At 42.3% G+C, this 17,351-nt stretch overlaps 1 protein-coding gene across 1 annotated transcript in view; it reads left to right on the top strand.

The window, feature by feature from the left end:
• The first annotated feature begins 120 nt into the window (after positions 1–120).
• The window catches only part of LOC136857546 (glycerol kinase 3), a 462,535-nt gene continuing 445,304 nt past the window's right edge, over positions 121–17,351 (top strand). Inside the window, exon 1 of the mRNA XM_067136291.2 lies at positions 121–363. Coding sequence (XP_066992392.2) covers positions 354–363 — 10 coding nt within the window. The 5' untranslated portion in view covers positions 121–353. The remainder of the gene's footprint in view (positions 364–17,351) is intronic.

The raw sequence follows: 17,351 nt of genomic DNA, 5'->3' as shown, positions 1-17,351 counted from the left end.
ACAGTGTATCATTCATAATGGTGCACCTGCTCTTGGATAGCATTTGTTTTCAGATGTTGGGAATTTGGACTGTAGATAGCGCGGAGAGCGCGATGACGACCCCTTCACACATGTGCCCCGGTGCTCCAGTGCTCTGGTCCCGTAATGATATGGCCTGTAAAACGAGATACGGATAATGAGAACAAATTCGTAGCTTAAAGTAAATGCGTTTTAGTTTCGTTTTCAGGTATCACATACGCCACGCGGAACAATCTGTAACATAAGATATGTGCAACTACTAATAAATTTGTAAAATGAAATAGTATGTGAAACGGAGTAGGCTACATATTAAAGGAAAGTCTTCGTCGGCAAGTATGTGCCAAGGTGTGTACAAGGAATATATTTTTACTGACTATGATTTAAGTATATTTTGGTAGACTGGTGAGTCTGGCTTCTTTACTTCACTTCTCTTAATTTTACAATAATTTATTCCATTGGCCCTGACCTAACCTTATCCGGCAACTTAGGATGTCAGTGACATGTACGAGTAGTTTTTGTGTATTGAGGTAACATGGTTTATTGTTTACTATTAACTCCTGTATTGGTGTAGTTTACGATGAAAAGTTTATTTCTATGAGGTGACGGGTTTAGGCTTTGATGTGTGCTCAATGCAGTTTCCCATATGTTGAGTAACAATTTGATAGCATTAATACCTTGAGGCCTATCATATCTTTGGCTGATGTTCCTTTTTAACCTTATTTTATGGTGTAGCTTATAATCCTCTCTGTTGGTTTCAGCCTGCTCCCGATGAGGGTAATTTTGTGTTTTATCATTTAGAATGTTTTTCCAACCAATGTAGTGGAATTTAAAAGGATCTACTTAATTCTGCAATTGTGGCGTACCGTCAGGTGCCTCACTTGAAAAATGTACAATTAATAGAAATATCTTCATTGGCAGTCCATGCCAGGGATTGGAAGCGTAGGTCTCTTTCAACTTCCTCTTTGTAGCTTTCAATCATTAATTATTTAATCTTATTTTAAGGGGGCCAAGTTGGTCAGAATGGTTATTTTCGAATTACAAATGCTTAGTAACCTTGATCGAATACAATTTCTATGATAGGTAAATATACAGTATATCATAATATATACCGGCACTGAAAACACTCGCCGGCCTGAGTGGCTCAGACGGTTGAGTTGCTGACCTTCTGACCCCAGACTCGATCGTGGCTCAGTCCGGTGATATATGAATGTGTTCAGCTACGTCAGCCTCGTGCCGGTAGATTTACTGGCATGTAAAAAGATCTCCTGCGGGACTAAATTCTGGCACCTCGGCGTCTCCGAAAACCGTAAAAGCAGTTAGCGGGACGTAAAACAAAACACATTATCATTACAACACACTCAGTACAAATGGAAAGTAAACCTGTAGGGTGCAATAAGACCGTTATAAATTACGGAGTTAGACATAAGGTTTAGGTCTACATTAATATTAAGGTGGTCTCTTTTTTAGACTTAATCACTCATTTGGCCGTATTTTTATTACATTCCTTGATAGAGCACTTTGATCGGACGCCACTGTTGGCAGCCCTGAATATGGTTTTCCGTGGTTTATTATTTTCACACCAGGCAAATGCCGGGGCTGTACCTTAATTAAGGTCACGGCCGTTTCCTTCCCTCTCCTAGCCCATTTTCTATCCTTTCGTCGCCATAAGGCCTATCTGTGTCTGTGCTACGTAAACCAAAATGTATAAAAAATATCGATAATCGTTGAAGTGCTTGTTTGCTCGTTCTAAGTGTAACGGAAGTAGTAACTTTTATACTACTTTACAAACTCATCGCAAGTAATTTCCCAAATATGGCAATCTTCGGTGAACTTAGTTAAGGAATCACTCTGAATTATAATTGGAGGATGAAGGACTCTGATAAGTGTTATCTCTACCCTTCCTTTCTTTCTTAGCTTTGAAAAGCATGTGTCCTGGCACATTTACCCTTCCTTCTTAGAGAACAAAAGTAATATAGAAGAACAAGATGTTTCTCCATGTTTATGTTGGGTATTCAGCCCAAAGGCTGGTTTGATCCTCTACAGCTCCACCAACAGCTGTCATAGATAGCCTAGGTGTCACTGAAGAGGCATACTAGGGAAATGAGGAGTGAGGTGGTTTCCCGTTGCTTTCCTCACCGAGTCTGAAGTTGCTATTACATATCAGTCTGCCATGCCCACTGAAATGCATGCACCAACTGACCCTATGAGAGATATTTTCACACCATTCATAACAGGGACTGGCTGCATAAGGAACGGTGTTACTAGTATCGCTCATACCTCGGTCACTTGCATATTGTCAAAGCCAAGGATGAGACTGAGACAGGTCGATGAAAGTAACAAATTTATTCTAGCCCATACAAGAAGATATAGTGCACTGTAAACACTACGTCCTGCCAGCAAAGGCATGTTTCTCCATATGTTATCATAATACACTCATGTACAGTACGTATTAATAGATTCGAGAGATAATGTTTTCTAATCCCACTATCCAGTAGCGGCGATTGAGAATTAGATGTGGGGGGGCACACATATATAGACAACAAAAAGTTCCCTGGTTCAAGGGATACGGTGGTGGGGTAGACATCAACATTGAAATAATAAGACTTCATGTCCTAATTTAATATTTCCTGCATCTCCTGACTTTGTTCGACCGCACTCTATTACTTTTGTTTTGGACTTATTTATTTTCATCTTGTATTCCTTCCCCAAAACTGTCCATGCCATTCAGCAATTTCTCAGATCTTTCGCAGAGTCAGATAAAATAATATCATCCGCAAATCTCAGGCTTTTGATTTCCTCTCCTTGAACTGTGATACCCTTTCCAAATTCCTCTTTGATTTCCTTTATTGCCTGTTCTATGTAAACATTGAAAAGGAGAGGGGACAAAGTGCAGCCTTAAAAGCCTTCAAAGCCCTCGATTCTTATCACTGCCGACTGATTTTTGTATAGATTGTAGATAATTCTCTTTTCTCGGTATTTGATCCCGATCACCTTCAGAATCACAAACAATCAAGATTATCGAATGCCTTTTCTAGATCTACGAACGCCATGTTCGTGAGCTTGTCTTTCTTAATTCGGTCTTCTAAGATCAGACGTCCAGGAAAGCAACGGGAAACTATATCACTCCTCATTTCCCTAGTACGCCTCTTCAGTGATGCCTAGAGCATCTCTGACAGCTAATGGTAAAGCTGTGGAGGATCCAACCAGCCTTCGAGCTGAGCACTGAACATACATATAATTGGGAAAGAGTAGACCTAAGCCAATGAATGGTGATAAAAGAAAAAATCGAACTTTTTTTTTTTTTTTTTTTTGCTAGTTGCTTTACGTCGCACCGACACAGATAGGTCTTATGGCGACGATGGGACAGGGAAGGGCTAGGAGTGGGAAGGAAGCGGCCGTGGCCTTAAGTAAGGTACAGCCCCAGCATTTGCCTGGTGTGAAAATGGGAAACCACGGAAAACCATTTTCAGGGCTGCCGACGGTGGGGTTCGAACCTACTATCTCCCGAATACTGGATACTGGCCGCACTTAAGCGACTACAGCTATCGAGTTCGGTCGAACAAAATTTGATGTATACAAGACACAAAGGGGATTATTATTGTAATTATGGGGCTATAAGCTTATGAACGTTTCGAAAAATGGTAATTCGTTAGCCCCCGTCAGTCTTAGATTTCTCCCTTCACCGCTAGAAATATATTCTCCTGAACTTTTTCTCATCTTACGTGTGAGCAGCAGTTAAACTCTGAGTGCCCTTTAACCTACTGATCTTGAAAAACGTAAACATATTTCTAGCTTTCTAATTTATTTACAATGAAACCTAGATTAGTCGCTATCCAAGGGACCGCGCATTAAGCGAGGAGAAGCTAAGCAATGTAATTGCGTAATTTCTCACTCATTGTAGAGAAGACTATGATCACTGAAATGTTGCAGTTAAATAAAATACAATACACCATATTGTAGATACAGCAGTGGCGTAGCTAAGTTTACGGAGGCCTCGGTACAGAAGGTCCAATAGGTCCCCTGACAGCGATTGCCAAACGCCTCTTTTCCAGTTGATCATCAGTACTGTACACGAAGCCAGAAACGAGGGTTGAATTACCCTATATATGTCTGCTATCGGCTTCATGCCCTTGAACCATTCTGAAGTTATGAGCATACGGTATCAATCATGGGATATATATATTCATCATCATCATCATCATCTGATTACCCTCCAGGTTCGGCTTTTCCCTCGGACTCGGCGAGGGATCCCACCTCTACCGCCAGGGCGGTGTCCTGGAGCTTCAGACTCTTGGTCGGGAGATACAACTGGGGAGAATGACCAGTACCTCGCCCAGGCGGCCTCACCTGCTATGCTGAACAGGGGCCTTGTGGAGGGATGGGAAGATTGGAAGGGATAGACAAGGAAGCGTGGCCTTAAGTTAGGTACCATCCCGGCATTCGCCTGGAGGAGAAGTGGGAACCACGGAAAACCACTTCGAGGATGGCTGAGGTGGGAATCGAACCCACCTCTACTCAGTTGACCTCCCGAGGCTGAGTGGACCCCGTTCCAGCCCTCGTACCAATTTTCAAATTTTCGTGGCAGAGCCGGGAATCGAACCCGGACCTCCGGGGGTGGCTCCTAATCACGCTAACCACTACACCACAGAGGCGGACGGATATATATATTGCCACCTTTAAACTTGATTTTGGGTCAGTGAGTCTTTGGACGCGCTATGAATCCCCCTCTCACTCAACCACTCACCACTAGTAGGGCCTAAGTTCTTTTTTTTCCTTTCGAAATAATCCTCTCATATGCAATTACAGCAGTAAGTAATAATATTAATTAAATATTCGACTGACGTGTAATTTGTTACATATTTTTTTGCCACGAGATACTTCCAAAACCTTTTTGAACAGAACTCCACCTTTATTGGGGTCCTCATTTGAGGCCCCTGACTTCGGGACCCCGGCGCGGTGCACCGGTTGCACTATGAGATACAGTAATGCATCCTGACGTCGCGGTTGCGGTGATTTAATTACGATTTTTAATATAGTTCTTGTCGTGGACGATGGAATTCCTAACGAATCTGTGAGCCTTTTCTGGTTAAGATAGTGTTTCCACCGTGATTTCTAAAAAAGTCTGATTTATCCCATTAGAAAAGCGCTGTCCTTTTCACAATTGATTATAATAATTCTGAAAATGACAGCAGACAAGCTTCAGTACGCAGAACACAATTGAAAGGCAATCTGAGAAATGTCGAGGTAAACCAGCATGGGATGTGATGGAAAGGTTCTCACTTCCTTGTCCATGATTTCTACATTGGTATGTAACAACTTGTTTCCAAGAAATCCTAAATTGGCCTCTCGCCTCTGTAGTATTGGTTCATCTGTGTACTTAGTACTAATACAGCTTACATGCGAGGTCTGAATGTCAACATACTCTATCTAGCCGTTAGCTCCAGGTACAGTTTAGAGCTTTCTTCAGATCTGTAGATACATTTGGGAAGAATGAATAAACATTGTCCATTTTTTCTGAACTTCGCTAAAAATTAACCGAAGAATATTCCCTTAGAAAAGAGCGTCTTCAGCGGAAGCGAAGAGCGGTATTACGATGTATTTTATAATGGCTTCCTACAGGAAATGTCCACGGGCCGGGCAAAAAGCGCATATTATCCGGGAGCGTCTTATCAAGGTTTTACTGTATTTGTCTTTTTAAATTTATTAAACTGGCTGAAATTACAGTCGACCCCAGTGATCCAAAATACTACAACGAATGAATCAATTAAATGTAAAATGTCTTGCAAAGTGAAGTTCATTTAATATGGCACCAGTTTTCTCTCCGAGAAATTTTAAGTAACTGTGACAAGAATGCGATGTCCACATTCTTTTTTTCTTCTTTTAAACAGGGCTCCATAAAGAATAGAACAGCATAGGATATATTTAATTTCTTTAATAAAATAGCGTAATACTAGACATAAAAAGTTAGGAGCCTGGTACAAGTATGTGGAAGCAATGTCAGGACTCAACTAAGGGCCCCATGGTCGCCAAGCCACGCTCCTAATTTGAGAGGGCCTGGGGCCCTTTTAGTCGCCTCTTACGACAGGTATTCTACCGCCCCCATCTACAGAGGAAGCTAGATGTAGTCCTTACAACGTTTTAGGTAGCTGGTCGTCATAATGTAACGGCTCATTGGTGCCAGGTGTATGCAAAAGTCTTTTCCGGTTTCTCTATAAGAGACGGCGCCAGCAAACAGTAGGCCTACGCAGCGTATGAATTTGACACATACGTCAGTTTGTTCGTCTGACATTAACCTACCAACACACACAAGTTGAGTCCGCCAAACACTAGCGTCTGTGTTGTACCGTTCAGTGATTACGTCGACGTTTGTGTCTGAAAAAGAACATTTGCAGCACGCATTGCTTTTCTTATTTAATCAAAAGAAAAAAAGGCTGTGGGAAGTCATCGTTTGCTGGTAGAAATACAGAGGGTCTTTTTTTTTTTTTTTAGCTGACTCCGCAGCACCACTCAGAGCAATATATCTCTCGGCAAATGAGTCACCCGGCTATCGCCTTCCGTGCGTGTCCCCCTGACACACGGAACAAGCCATAAAAAAGACCCTGTATATGGTGAACACGCTCCATCACTTAGAACATGTGAGACATGGTTTCGACAATTTAAACGTGGTGATTTCAATGTGAAAGACATTGTACTCTGGGAGACAACAAAAGTGCGAAGACGAGCAATTGCAGGCATTTCTGGATGATGACCCAACTCAAACTCAACGCTATCGCCAACAAATGATTAATTTAAATCACGCATTGATCAAAAGACGACCGGCATGGGCCATAAGACATGACAAAGTGATTTTGATGCACGACATTGCACCGTCTCACACAGCAAAACCAGTGAAAGACACCTTGAAATCGCTTGGTTGTGGCATCCTTCCGCACACGCCGTACCTACCCGACCTGGCGCCATCTGACTATTACCTCTTCGCATCAATAGGGCACGCCTCGCTGAGTAGCACTTCAGCAATTTCGAGGAAGTTGGAAAATAGCTTGACGAATGGTTTGCCGCAGAAGACAAGTAGTTTAGTTTTTCTGGCATGGTATTCATAACGTACCTTAAAGATGGGCGAAGTATGTAGAACGCGATGGCCAGTATTTTGAATAAACAAAAAACGAATTTCCCTTGAAAATTACGTGTTTTCTTTACCACAAAACCCGGCAAAAACTTATGCATACACTCGGTATGTCGTATATGTGGGCTTTACGACCCTGTGTTTCAACTGATACCCTTCATGTGTGGAGGGTTGTATTCACTACTGCGGATGTCTGTGGTAGTTGTTATTGTGTTATGTAGTAAGCATATGAAGTGTATTGAGTGGCGCACTAACACCCAGTCCCCAAGCCAGAGGAATGAACCGGACACGGCTAAAATCTTCGGGACCCTCTGAATCGAGGGCTGCGAATCTGACCATTCAGACGACCTGAATGACGTCAATGAACTTTTCAAGTTACACCATACAAAACTTAGTTACTAGGTGTGGTACTGCGGTGAGCCTGTGTATGCATTCGAACACAATGCTTTAAGAACAGGTAGTCACATTGAGAGAAAGTGTATTAAAGACTCGAAAGAAGGCAAGCAAGCATGGTAGAAGAAGAGTGCGTGCTTTGTGGTCAACTGTTAATTCATACATATTTTCATTTCCTTCATCACTGTCATGTATCTGACTGAAATCATTATACGAAATGGGTTCCAATGTTCGCGGACTGCACGTATCCGGTAAACGATGAGTAATGGTGTTAACCATCCTACGCTTCTGCTGTCAGAGTGGTTTTGTCCATTGCAGAGAAACTGTGGCTCGCGATGCGTTCTTCTAGTGTTTGTGCTGGGAATTAAGAAACATAAATTTCCAAGAGCAGTATTTAAAAATTAACATTGGGGAAAAAACCTCTTCGGAGATTTTCAGATTGCCAACGGCAGTGTACGGCGACTCTGCGAAATCAAGTGTCCGATGGATAGTCATACTGGAGGGTTCTATTTTTATTCGCTGGAATCTGTCCATCTGGAACTCATTCCTGAGAGTAAAATACTGTAGTTAACAAGGAGCTGTAACTGATATTTCACGTCGTTTGGGGAAGTCGATCAGTCGTAAGCGGGCCTTTTCCTGAGATATGGCAAAATGGCCATATGTACATTATCCATGACAAAGCGTTAGCACATCATTCCATACTGGTCTCCGAGTTTCTCGCCAGTCATGGAAGTTCTGTGCTTTAACACCCTGTCTCTTCACTAGACTTAGCCCCCTGTGACTTCTACCTCTGTGTAAAGGACAAAGAAACATCTGAAGGAATGTCATAATTTTGCATCTGCAAATGAGGTAAAAACTGAGTCACGGGGCGCATTACTGGAGATTACTAAAATAGCTTCCAACAGTGCAGCCAGAAGGTTTATCGTTCTGACAGATGTTTATAGTAACCCAAGGGTATTAATTTGAAGGTGGTGGTGAATCGGTGTTCCGTAAACTATCGCCATGAAGATAAAGGAATTCATTTTTTCAGCAGTGATGTTCACGTACGATATGGCATTCAGGAGTGAACCTATGCGTAACGAGGCTCCCATCATGTACTAGGAAATACTGTATTTCTCACACCATTTCACCACGCGACGTCAGTAATGCAGTCGGTTAGTCGTTGTGCCCCTGTTTTCAAGTTTTCGATCCCGGCTGAGGTTGGTAGCATCTGCAGAGCAAACTTTCCACACTTCGGCGTTTATTTAAATGTATAGTAATTGATTGACCAGTGCTGCAACATAAGTCTCTAACATGTAAGTTACCATTTTTCATTTTATTTCCAATATCTTTCCTGTAGTAGTACCCGCACCTTAACATTCAAACGCCCGATTTGTTCACCTCCCTTCAGATTTTTGCAGAAACGAGTTTTCACCATCAGTCGTTTAATTAGCATAGAAGTAACATATCTTATTCACGTAGAAATGGCATATTTTGCCGTTCTATCAGACGTACAGCCCTACATCGAAATGCCACTTACTAGCATTCATTATCTATAGACCCGGCCTTCACTCATGAGTATGGAATCGTATGATTCACACAATGATTAAGCATTATTGTCTCCCAAAGGTAGAACGGATAACCGATCTAACTGCTTCGTTGAGACTCAGAAATTATTTAAATGAATGGCAATAGTGTACTATTATTAGAGTAGTTATAAAAATCACCTTCAAAATTAAATCTTGAATGTGACGACAAAGAGACTCAAAACATATGTAGCTTTTCATACACATTACATTTGAGAGATGGTGGATTCGAACTCCGCTGTCGGCAGCCCGGAAAATAGTTATCCGTGGTTTCCTGTTTTTACACCAGTCTGTACTTTAATTACGGTCACTGTCGCTTTCTTCCCAGTCCTTAGTCAGTTCACCTCTCGACCAGTAAGTGACAAAACCCACTGGTACGTAGCATCTTTGGGTTTTTCAAACCCCTGTCGCGTAGGCGTACGTTCTGTGCGAAGCTACAGGTGATTATTTGTCCTCTTGAATTCCAACTTTATCTTCACACTATGATCTTTAAACTTAGTACCCTTAAAATCCCACCTCAAGCTTATTTGTCTATTAATAACGTTCCACGCTATCTCTCCACTGACAGCTCGGAACATCTCGCCTAGTTGAGCAACTTTTCTGGTTACTGCCAAGTCGGAGTAATGCAAGGGTTGCGGTTATATGTTAGGTTATGTACACGCATGCACAGAAATGGTGTCCGACATAAATAATCAACACTGCCCCACTCCAGTGCTGAAAAGGAGGCGAGGGAGTGAAGGGGTAGTGTTGAAGGCTACTCCAGTACGGAATGGAGGGGAAGGGAGTGAACGGGCAGTGCTAAAGGCACAATGTGTGTATTGCTATGCATCCACCAATGTGCTCATTTCAATCACAACGAAATCTTGTAGCGGGCTGTCTACCTGCAGCTTTACGTTAAGCGAGGAGGTGGGGGACGCCGTGCTTTATTTATATCGAGACACCATTCCTGCGCATTCGTGTACACAGCCATGTTAGTGTTGCGCTTCAGGGTCTCATAACTTATGCCGCGTACGGTAGTGAGCTTAAGGGTTTTGTCTTAATTGAAAGCATGCTTAACGGATCCACTCGTCTAATCAGAGGCGAAATTGGAAGAACGAATGTAGATCGAGTTCTCAGCCCGAAGGCTGGTTGGGTCTAACAGATTCACTATATGCTTTCATAGAAAGCCTTGGTGTCACTAAGGAGGCCTACCGGGGAAATGAGGAGTGATGTAGTTTCCCGTGTTTTTCCCTATCGAACCATAAGGTGCCGTTACATATCAGTCTCGCTAGCTCATCGAAATGCGTATATCTCCCAACCATATGAGCAACACTTTCACATCTCTCATTGCAGAGAATGGTGTCACTAACATCGCTTATACCTCAGCCGCTTTCATATCTTCAAAGCCAAGGACGAAACTGAGGCAGAAAAAAAAGTTTTACCCCATACCAGAAACCGCAATGCATTGCTCACGTTGTATCTTACCAGAGGTGGGTTTGGGCTGGGAAGAATGAGGTATCGTCAACATAGAGAAGAACGCGAAGGACGTTAAAAAGAAAGACCCAAGCGACCGTCGAGGTCAGGAAAAAAGAACGAGTTGGCCAAGAGAGGTTTGATAGGAAAGATGATAGCAAGCAGCCTAGCAGAAGTGAAGCTATAACAAACTCAGCAAAGGTCCCGTGGTAGCTACCCCTTGTCCCTCATCCCCAACTCCCTCATCTTACTCAGATTCTTGTTTACTCGCATTGTAGCACGTGAATCGCGAGGAGTAAGGTGTGTCAGCTGTCAAGTACTATACTGTACGTTTTGTGTGGCACGTTCTTCAGTTTTCTAAATTAGAAGCAGTGGGTTGTTGTTGGGTCATTGAGTGCCTCAGTAGTCAGTGTGGCGACAGAAAGGTCACGTTCAGATCTCTTGTCTGACAAGCTGTTAAAATGAATGTTACTGATAGAAAACGGCGCGGGGCGTGTGAACGCCTGTATAACCGTCGACTGATTTTTTTTTTTTTTAAGAAGGAAGCCATACTTTCCAATGTCGACTTGGTTAATGTAACTTTAAATATTTTCAGGCTGTCAAAAATACTAATTAAAACACATAACGCTATAACATATGCATGTCATAGTGTTAGGTATGTTATACTGTAGTGTTATATTTGTCGAATGAAAATGTAAGATATAATATTAATGAGGAATAAAACCCGAACCTTATTTAGTTCACCTTGAACCATTAGAGATAGCTTTAAGATTGTCTTCAAGTCCTGAGCCTCACAATTTGCAGGGCTACATTGCGACTACAGAACCCAGTTGAACTGTGCCAGACTTCTCTTTTTCATGTTCTTTTTCGTACTTCAGCTGTGAAGTAGCTGATAGAAAAGTATTATCTCCATTATGGTATCGAGAGCCTAGAGAACTTTCCACATATATCTGTATGGGAAGATTCGGTTTAAAGCTATTAGCTTCCTAATAAAATTCAGGAAAATCAATTCTAAAATTGCCAGTGGTCTATTAACTTCTTGGACATCGCCCCAAGGCGTGGCGATATAAACTGTAGTCCTCCACCTTGCAATGCATCTTACTCGTCAGGATTGCGGCAGACAAGTTAGAGGAGTGAGCGAGTAATACACGGAACCGATTTTGTTTTCTATTTTTCTTTCATAGATTTTGGAACTGCCCTCTTTAATGCAGTGTCCTTTTCTATTGCATGTTCCGACATATTCAGTCGTTTAGAATTATGAACATGCCTACCGTTTATTTCCTGTTATGTTCCAGTTAAAATCGCCATAACGAAGGATCGATAATCAAAATGTTTGACCCCGTAAAGCTTCACGTATGATCATATAACCTGAATCCATGACGAACTTGAGAAATATATAAGGTTCTATTGAATATGAATGAGTCTTTTTCAATATCAAGATCGACATTAAACGATTTTTCTACATACCTTCCACTTTTTTTTTTCCATCGCACTGACAGATTGTTAATTTCATCATTAAAATCTGTTGGATGGGTACGTAGCCAATTGCACACGCAAGTCTTGCACCTCTTCATCGTTGGAAAATAATTTCCACCTACGTCCCTTTTTTTTTTTTTTTTTTTTTTTTTTTTTTTTTTTTTTTTTTTTTTTTTTAGGAGTCCAGACAAATGCTAAGTCACATGGTGACAAATTTGGACTATAAAGGAGGAAGGGTGATGCAGAGCTGTCCAGTATAATTCTTCCATTTTGGCTTTCGTTCCTGCTGCAGTAGTGTGGAAGGTAACGTTATCGTGAAGAAGCCGGACTCTGGGGATTAGAATTTTGCATCTTACGGAATTAATTTTTGTCCAACCCTTGTCCCGTTTCCCTACGGGGTCGGGTATGATGAGATGAATCTGTCGTGGTGGGTTTTTATGACCTGATGCCCTTCCTGACGTCAACCTCATCAGAGGAGTTAATGAGATTAAATGAATGACGTGCTATATGATAGTAGGGAAAGGGTGAAACCCGGTGCCGGCACATAGCATACTCCTATCGAATAGCACCAAGGGGTCTGCTCAAGGCTTAACGTCCCCATCCGACAATGCAAGAGTCATATGCCCTCACTCCATATGAGCACTGCGGAGAGGTTTGTAATTTAATCCAGGCTTTTGGCACGCAATCTAGTGATTAGAAATTGTATATCACCACCTCCTCTACCCTGCCGGCCAACATTCTGATGGTGAAATTTTTTTCGACCAACGGGACTCGAACCGGCTAACCTCGGTGTCAGATCGTTTAGACTTCAGCGCCTTAATGATCATGGCCACCAGGCGGGCTACCTTACGGAATGAATAAGCCTCCCTAATTTTATCCAAGTGTTTACATTAGTACAAAAGCATTGAGACTTCGTCGTACAAGTGAAAAATCAACGTACTAGCATCCCAGAAGATGGTCATGACTCGTTAGAAGTTTGTCGGCACACGAACGGGCTTTCGCCTTCGCCGAAGCTGTTTCCCGTTTAACACGCCACTCCGTACCTGAAATCATCGTTTCAGGAGTATAGTGGAGTATTCATATTTCATCACATATCAGAAAGTACAGCAGAAAATGTTTTCCTTCGGCTTCCAAGTGATCCGAAAGCTTCTGTAAAGTTTCAGATTTGCATTCAAAATTCTTGACCCTTTTTAATGATTGTCTGGAACATGTTTATAACTTACACAATTTTCTGGACTAATTTCGCGAACACATTCGTGTATCATCGTGGGGAATATCTTGGGACTCTCAAAATGTTCTACGGCAAAATGCTGGTTCTGGGACGCTTTGTGTGCGTGAGTGAATTACTGGCCTACCTTCACGAAAGAACTTGTATAAGCTACTTCAGGCTTCGAAACTGTATCAGTACCGTACTGCGCAGGCAGTCGATGCAAGATTTTTGCAGGTTTAACATCTTCACGTGCTACAAATTAATTTTGCGTTGCTTGACTGGCACTTGCACCTCCAGTTCACTCAACGTGGTAACAATAATAGAAATGAAGGTAGATGCAAGCACGCACCCAAGCACTCCTAGAAACTTCACTTGTTGCCTCATTAACGAGCGTTAAAGTATACCGCGTCTGTTTCAAGTATCATTCATATATGATCCGCCTTCGCGCGTATTATTTTATTTGCTATCCCTGCTTTCCGGTTCTGAGACCCTTAGTTTTCTACGGTGTCGTTCCCGACAACTGACTGTCATCCTGAAGAGATTCCTGGTCATGGCCCCGACAGTAATAGTTTTGCGAATCCTACGGAGTCTCATTTTCACGGCCTTCGTGTCCTTTGTCTTTCTTTGGCCATTACCTTCATTTTTCGAATTGTCGGACCCCTTCCATTTTTTTCCCTCTGATTAATGTTAATAGAGGATGGCTTTTAGTGCCGGGAGTATCCGAGTACATTTTCGGCTCGCCAGGGGGATTTGACACCCGTAGGCGACTTGCGCGTCGTGATGAGGATGAAATGATGATGAAGACAACACATACACCCAGCCCCCATGTCAGCGAAATTTACCAATGATGGTTAAAATTCCCGACCCTGCCGGGAATCGAACCCAGGACCCCTGTGACCAAAGGCCAGCACGCTAACCATTTAGCCATAGAGACGGACGGTAGCTTAGGTCATAGATGATGATGGTTATTATTATTATTATTATTATTATTATTATTATTATTATTATTATTATTGGGAAGTTAAAATGCAGTGAGAATTTTCACCAACCGTGATGGTGACTGAGAAGTAAATAAGAAATTTCTTGTTCCATTACATACACGTTGAAATAAAAAGCATGGTCGATCTCCCACTTATATGAAGTATGTGGGCTTGTTGACTGCGATGTCCTAAACTACACATGAACAAAACTGATAATGAGAATAAAGTTAACAAAAAGGATGGTGTATTGTTTTAATATTTTACATTGTATTTTGTGAGGTTCACTCAGATTTAGTGTATGATCAAGGTCTGGTTATGTCATCTGGTATCCCCCTGAGGGTGAGGGTGGTAGAATAACACCCACGGTATCCCTGCCTGTCGTAAGAGGCGACTAAAGGGGCTCCATGGGCTCTTAACTTGGGACCTGGGTTGGCGACCAGGGGGCCCTTAGCTGAGTCCTGGCATTGCTTCCACTTACTTGTGCCAGGCTCCTCATTTTCATCTATCCTATCAGACCTCCCTTGGTCAATTCTTGTTCTTTTCCGACCCCGACGGTATTAGAGCACTCGAAGCCTAGGGATTCTGTCATTTTCACGCCCTTCATGGCCCTTGTCTTTCTTTGGCCGATATCTTCATTTTTCGAAGTGTCGGATCCCTTCAATTTTTTCTCTCTGATTAGTGTTATATAGAGTATGGTTGCCTAGTTGTACTTCCTCTTAAAACAACAACCACCACCACCACCACCACCACCACCACCACCACCACCACGGCATCTGGTAAACACTGGGACGCTAGCTGATTGAAGCTTGGCAACCACTAGTTCGCAGCAGAGCTTGGCATTTGCTCCTCTTATAACATGTGCCAGGTTCCCCTCCTCCGTCGTCACTGTTTGACCTTTCTCGGCCCATTCTTGTTCTCTTTCGACCCCGACAGTATTAGGCTCCCCAGAATTTGGTGTTCTCTATGTTCCTGCCTTTCTCGGCCCTTTCTTTCTTTAAATAAACTCCCCCGCTCAAAAACCCCATGGATGAGGGTGGTAGAACGCATCCACGGTATCCCTGCCTGTCATAGGAGTGACTGAAAGGAGAAACCCGAGGTTTTTTTCATCTTAGCAGCCTGAATTAGCGACCAGGTGGTCCCTGAGTTTCACATTTGACACTCTTTTCAGGCTCCTCACTTTCAACTTTCCTATTCGACTTCCCTTGGTTAAATCTTGTTCTCTTCCGGTCCTGAAGGTGCTAGGTTTGGGAGGTCTATGGGAGTCTCATTTTCATGCCCTTCATGACCCTTCCCTTCCTTTGGCCAATACCTTCATTTGTCGAAGTATTACGTGTCTAAGGTATGATTACACTCGGCCATGCCAGAAACTATTCCGTTTTGCGTCCGGTGCTCTAACATTCAGTTCTGTCGTCAGGCACAGGAGCCCGGTAAATACAACTGCTCAGTTAGCCCGCCACCGAGAGAGTTGGCCGTGTACTTGGGGTCGCGCAGCTGTGAGCTTGCATTCGGGAGATAGTGGGTTCGAATTCCACCGTCGGCAGCCCTGAAGATGGTTTTCTGTGGTTTCCTATTTACACACCACGCAAATACTGGTGCTGTACGTTAATTAAGCCCACGGCTACTGCCTTCACAATCTTGGTCCTTTCCAATCGCTCCGTCGCCGAAAAACTTCGACGCGTGTGACGTTAAACAATTAGCAGAGAAAAAGGTGCCTGTCATTTCTTCCGGATTGCCCTTTTCGCTCTAACAGAGCGATCGAAACATTTTTTTTTTCACTTGTAGCACTTACGAATTAATATCTGAAATTAATCTGGTCATCTCGGTTATGCGAGGCTGTACTCTGCGCACTGACAAACCCGCTGCTCTCCCCGCTGTCATCCACCGACTGCTATAATCCAAATGCAGCAAAATGACAACTCCTTCGTGATGCGCTTTATTATTGCTCTGACTGGCAAAATTAATGAATCACTTGAAATGTTATCTGTCTGTTATTGCTATCCTTAGTTACTTAGATAATTGTTTCATGAAAATAATCAATGTAGGCCTAAATAACAAAATAAATGTTTCACAATTTAACATTCTTTTTCTTTTGAAAATTAAAGTGGTCCATTAATTTTACCGGTCAGTGTATTATTATTATTTTTTTTGCAAATGAGAGTACCTCAACCGTGTATCGGTAGAACTCCTATAGAACAAAATACCGGCACCTCGGCGTCTCCGAACACCCAAAAAATAGTGGAACTCAAAACTATTATTATTATTATTATTATTATTATTATTATTATTATTATTATTATTAATCTAGCATCATCATCATCATCATGTCTAAGTCCTGGCATTACTGCTACTTAGTTGTACCCGGTTCCTCGACTCCATATAACCTAACTGACCTCCCTTGGTCAACTTTTGTTATTTTCGAACCCCGACGGTATTAGGTTTGTGAGACGTAGGGTGTGACCCTTCCCCCGTTTTTTGTGTTTTGATGTTGCTAATAATAATAATAATAATAATAATAATAATAATAATAATAATAATAAATCTATGGCCTCAGCTACCGTGTGAAGATATTTTAATACTTTCATCCTTCGAAGAATCGGACCTCTTCCTTTTTCTCCTCTGATTTGTGTTAAATGAGGACGGTTCCCAGTCGTGCTTCCTCTTAAAACTATAATCTACACCATAATTCTGCAAAATGGAGGCTGAAATGAGGCAGATAACATCAGCGGCGCAATCGGTTCGTCGTTGCCTTCCTGTCTCTAGTAGCGGATAGTATTTTGAGGGCGTTTCCTTGTCTTCCGACACGTTAAAGCACTCCTACGGGACCAAGTTCTGACATCGACTTCTCTTAAAATATATAGTAGGGCTAACTTTGGAGAGACGTTTAAGAAATAACCTTATTATTGAATATGACTTAAATGACGTGATTCTTGACCTAAATCTAACAGCGTAGTAGGAGTGATCTATAGAAAGGAAACAAGAATATTGTACCTCAGGACGGAAAAAATCTCGGACACCAGCCGGAAAAGAGCCATATTCTTCGGACACATCTAGAGAATGGACCCGGAAGGACTGACCAACCAGGTGTAAGCTTTTTTGAAACCAGGAAAACTGTGGTGCGCTGGCATTAGGAAGAA

Source organism: Anabrus simplex, chromosome 1 (assembly GCF_040414725.1).
Source record: "Anabrus simplex isolate iqAnaSimp1 chromosome 1, ASM4041472v1, whole genome shotgun sequence".
Classification (NCBI taxonomy): Eukaryota; Metazoa; Arthropoda; class Insecta; order Orthoptera; family Tettigoniidae; genus Anabrus; species Anabrus simplex.
Note: the sequence above shows the minus strand (reverse complement) of the source record. Positions and strands in the feature narration are given on the sequence as shown.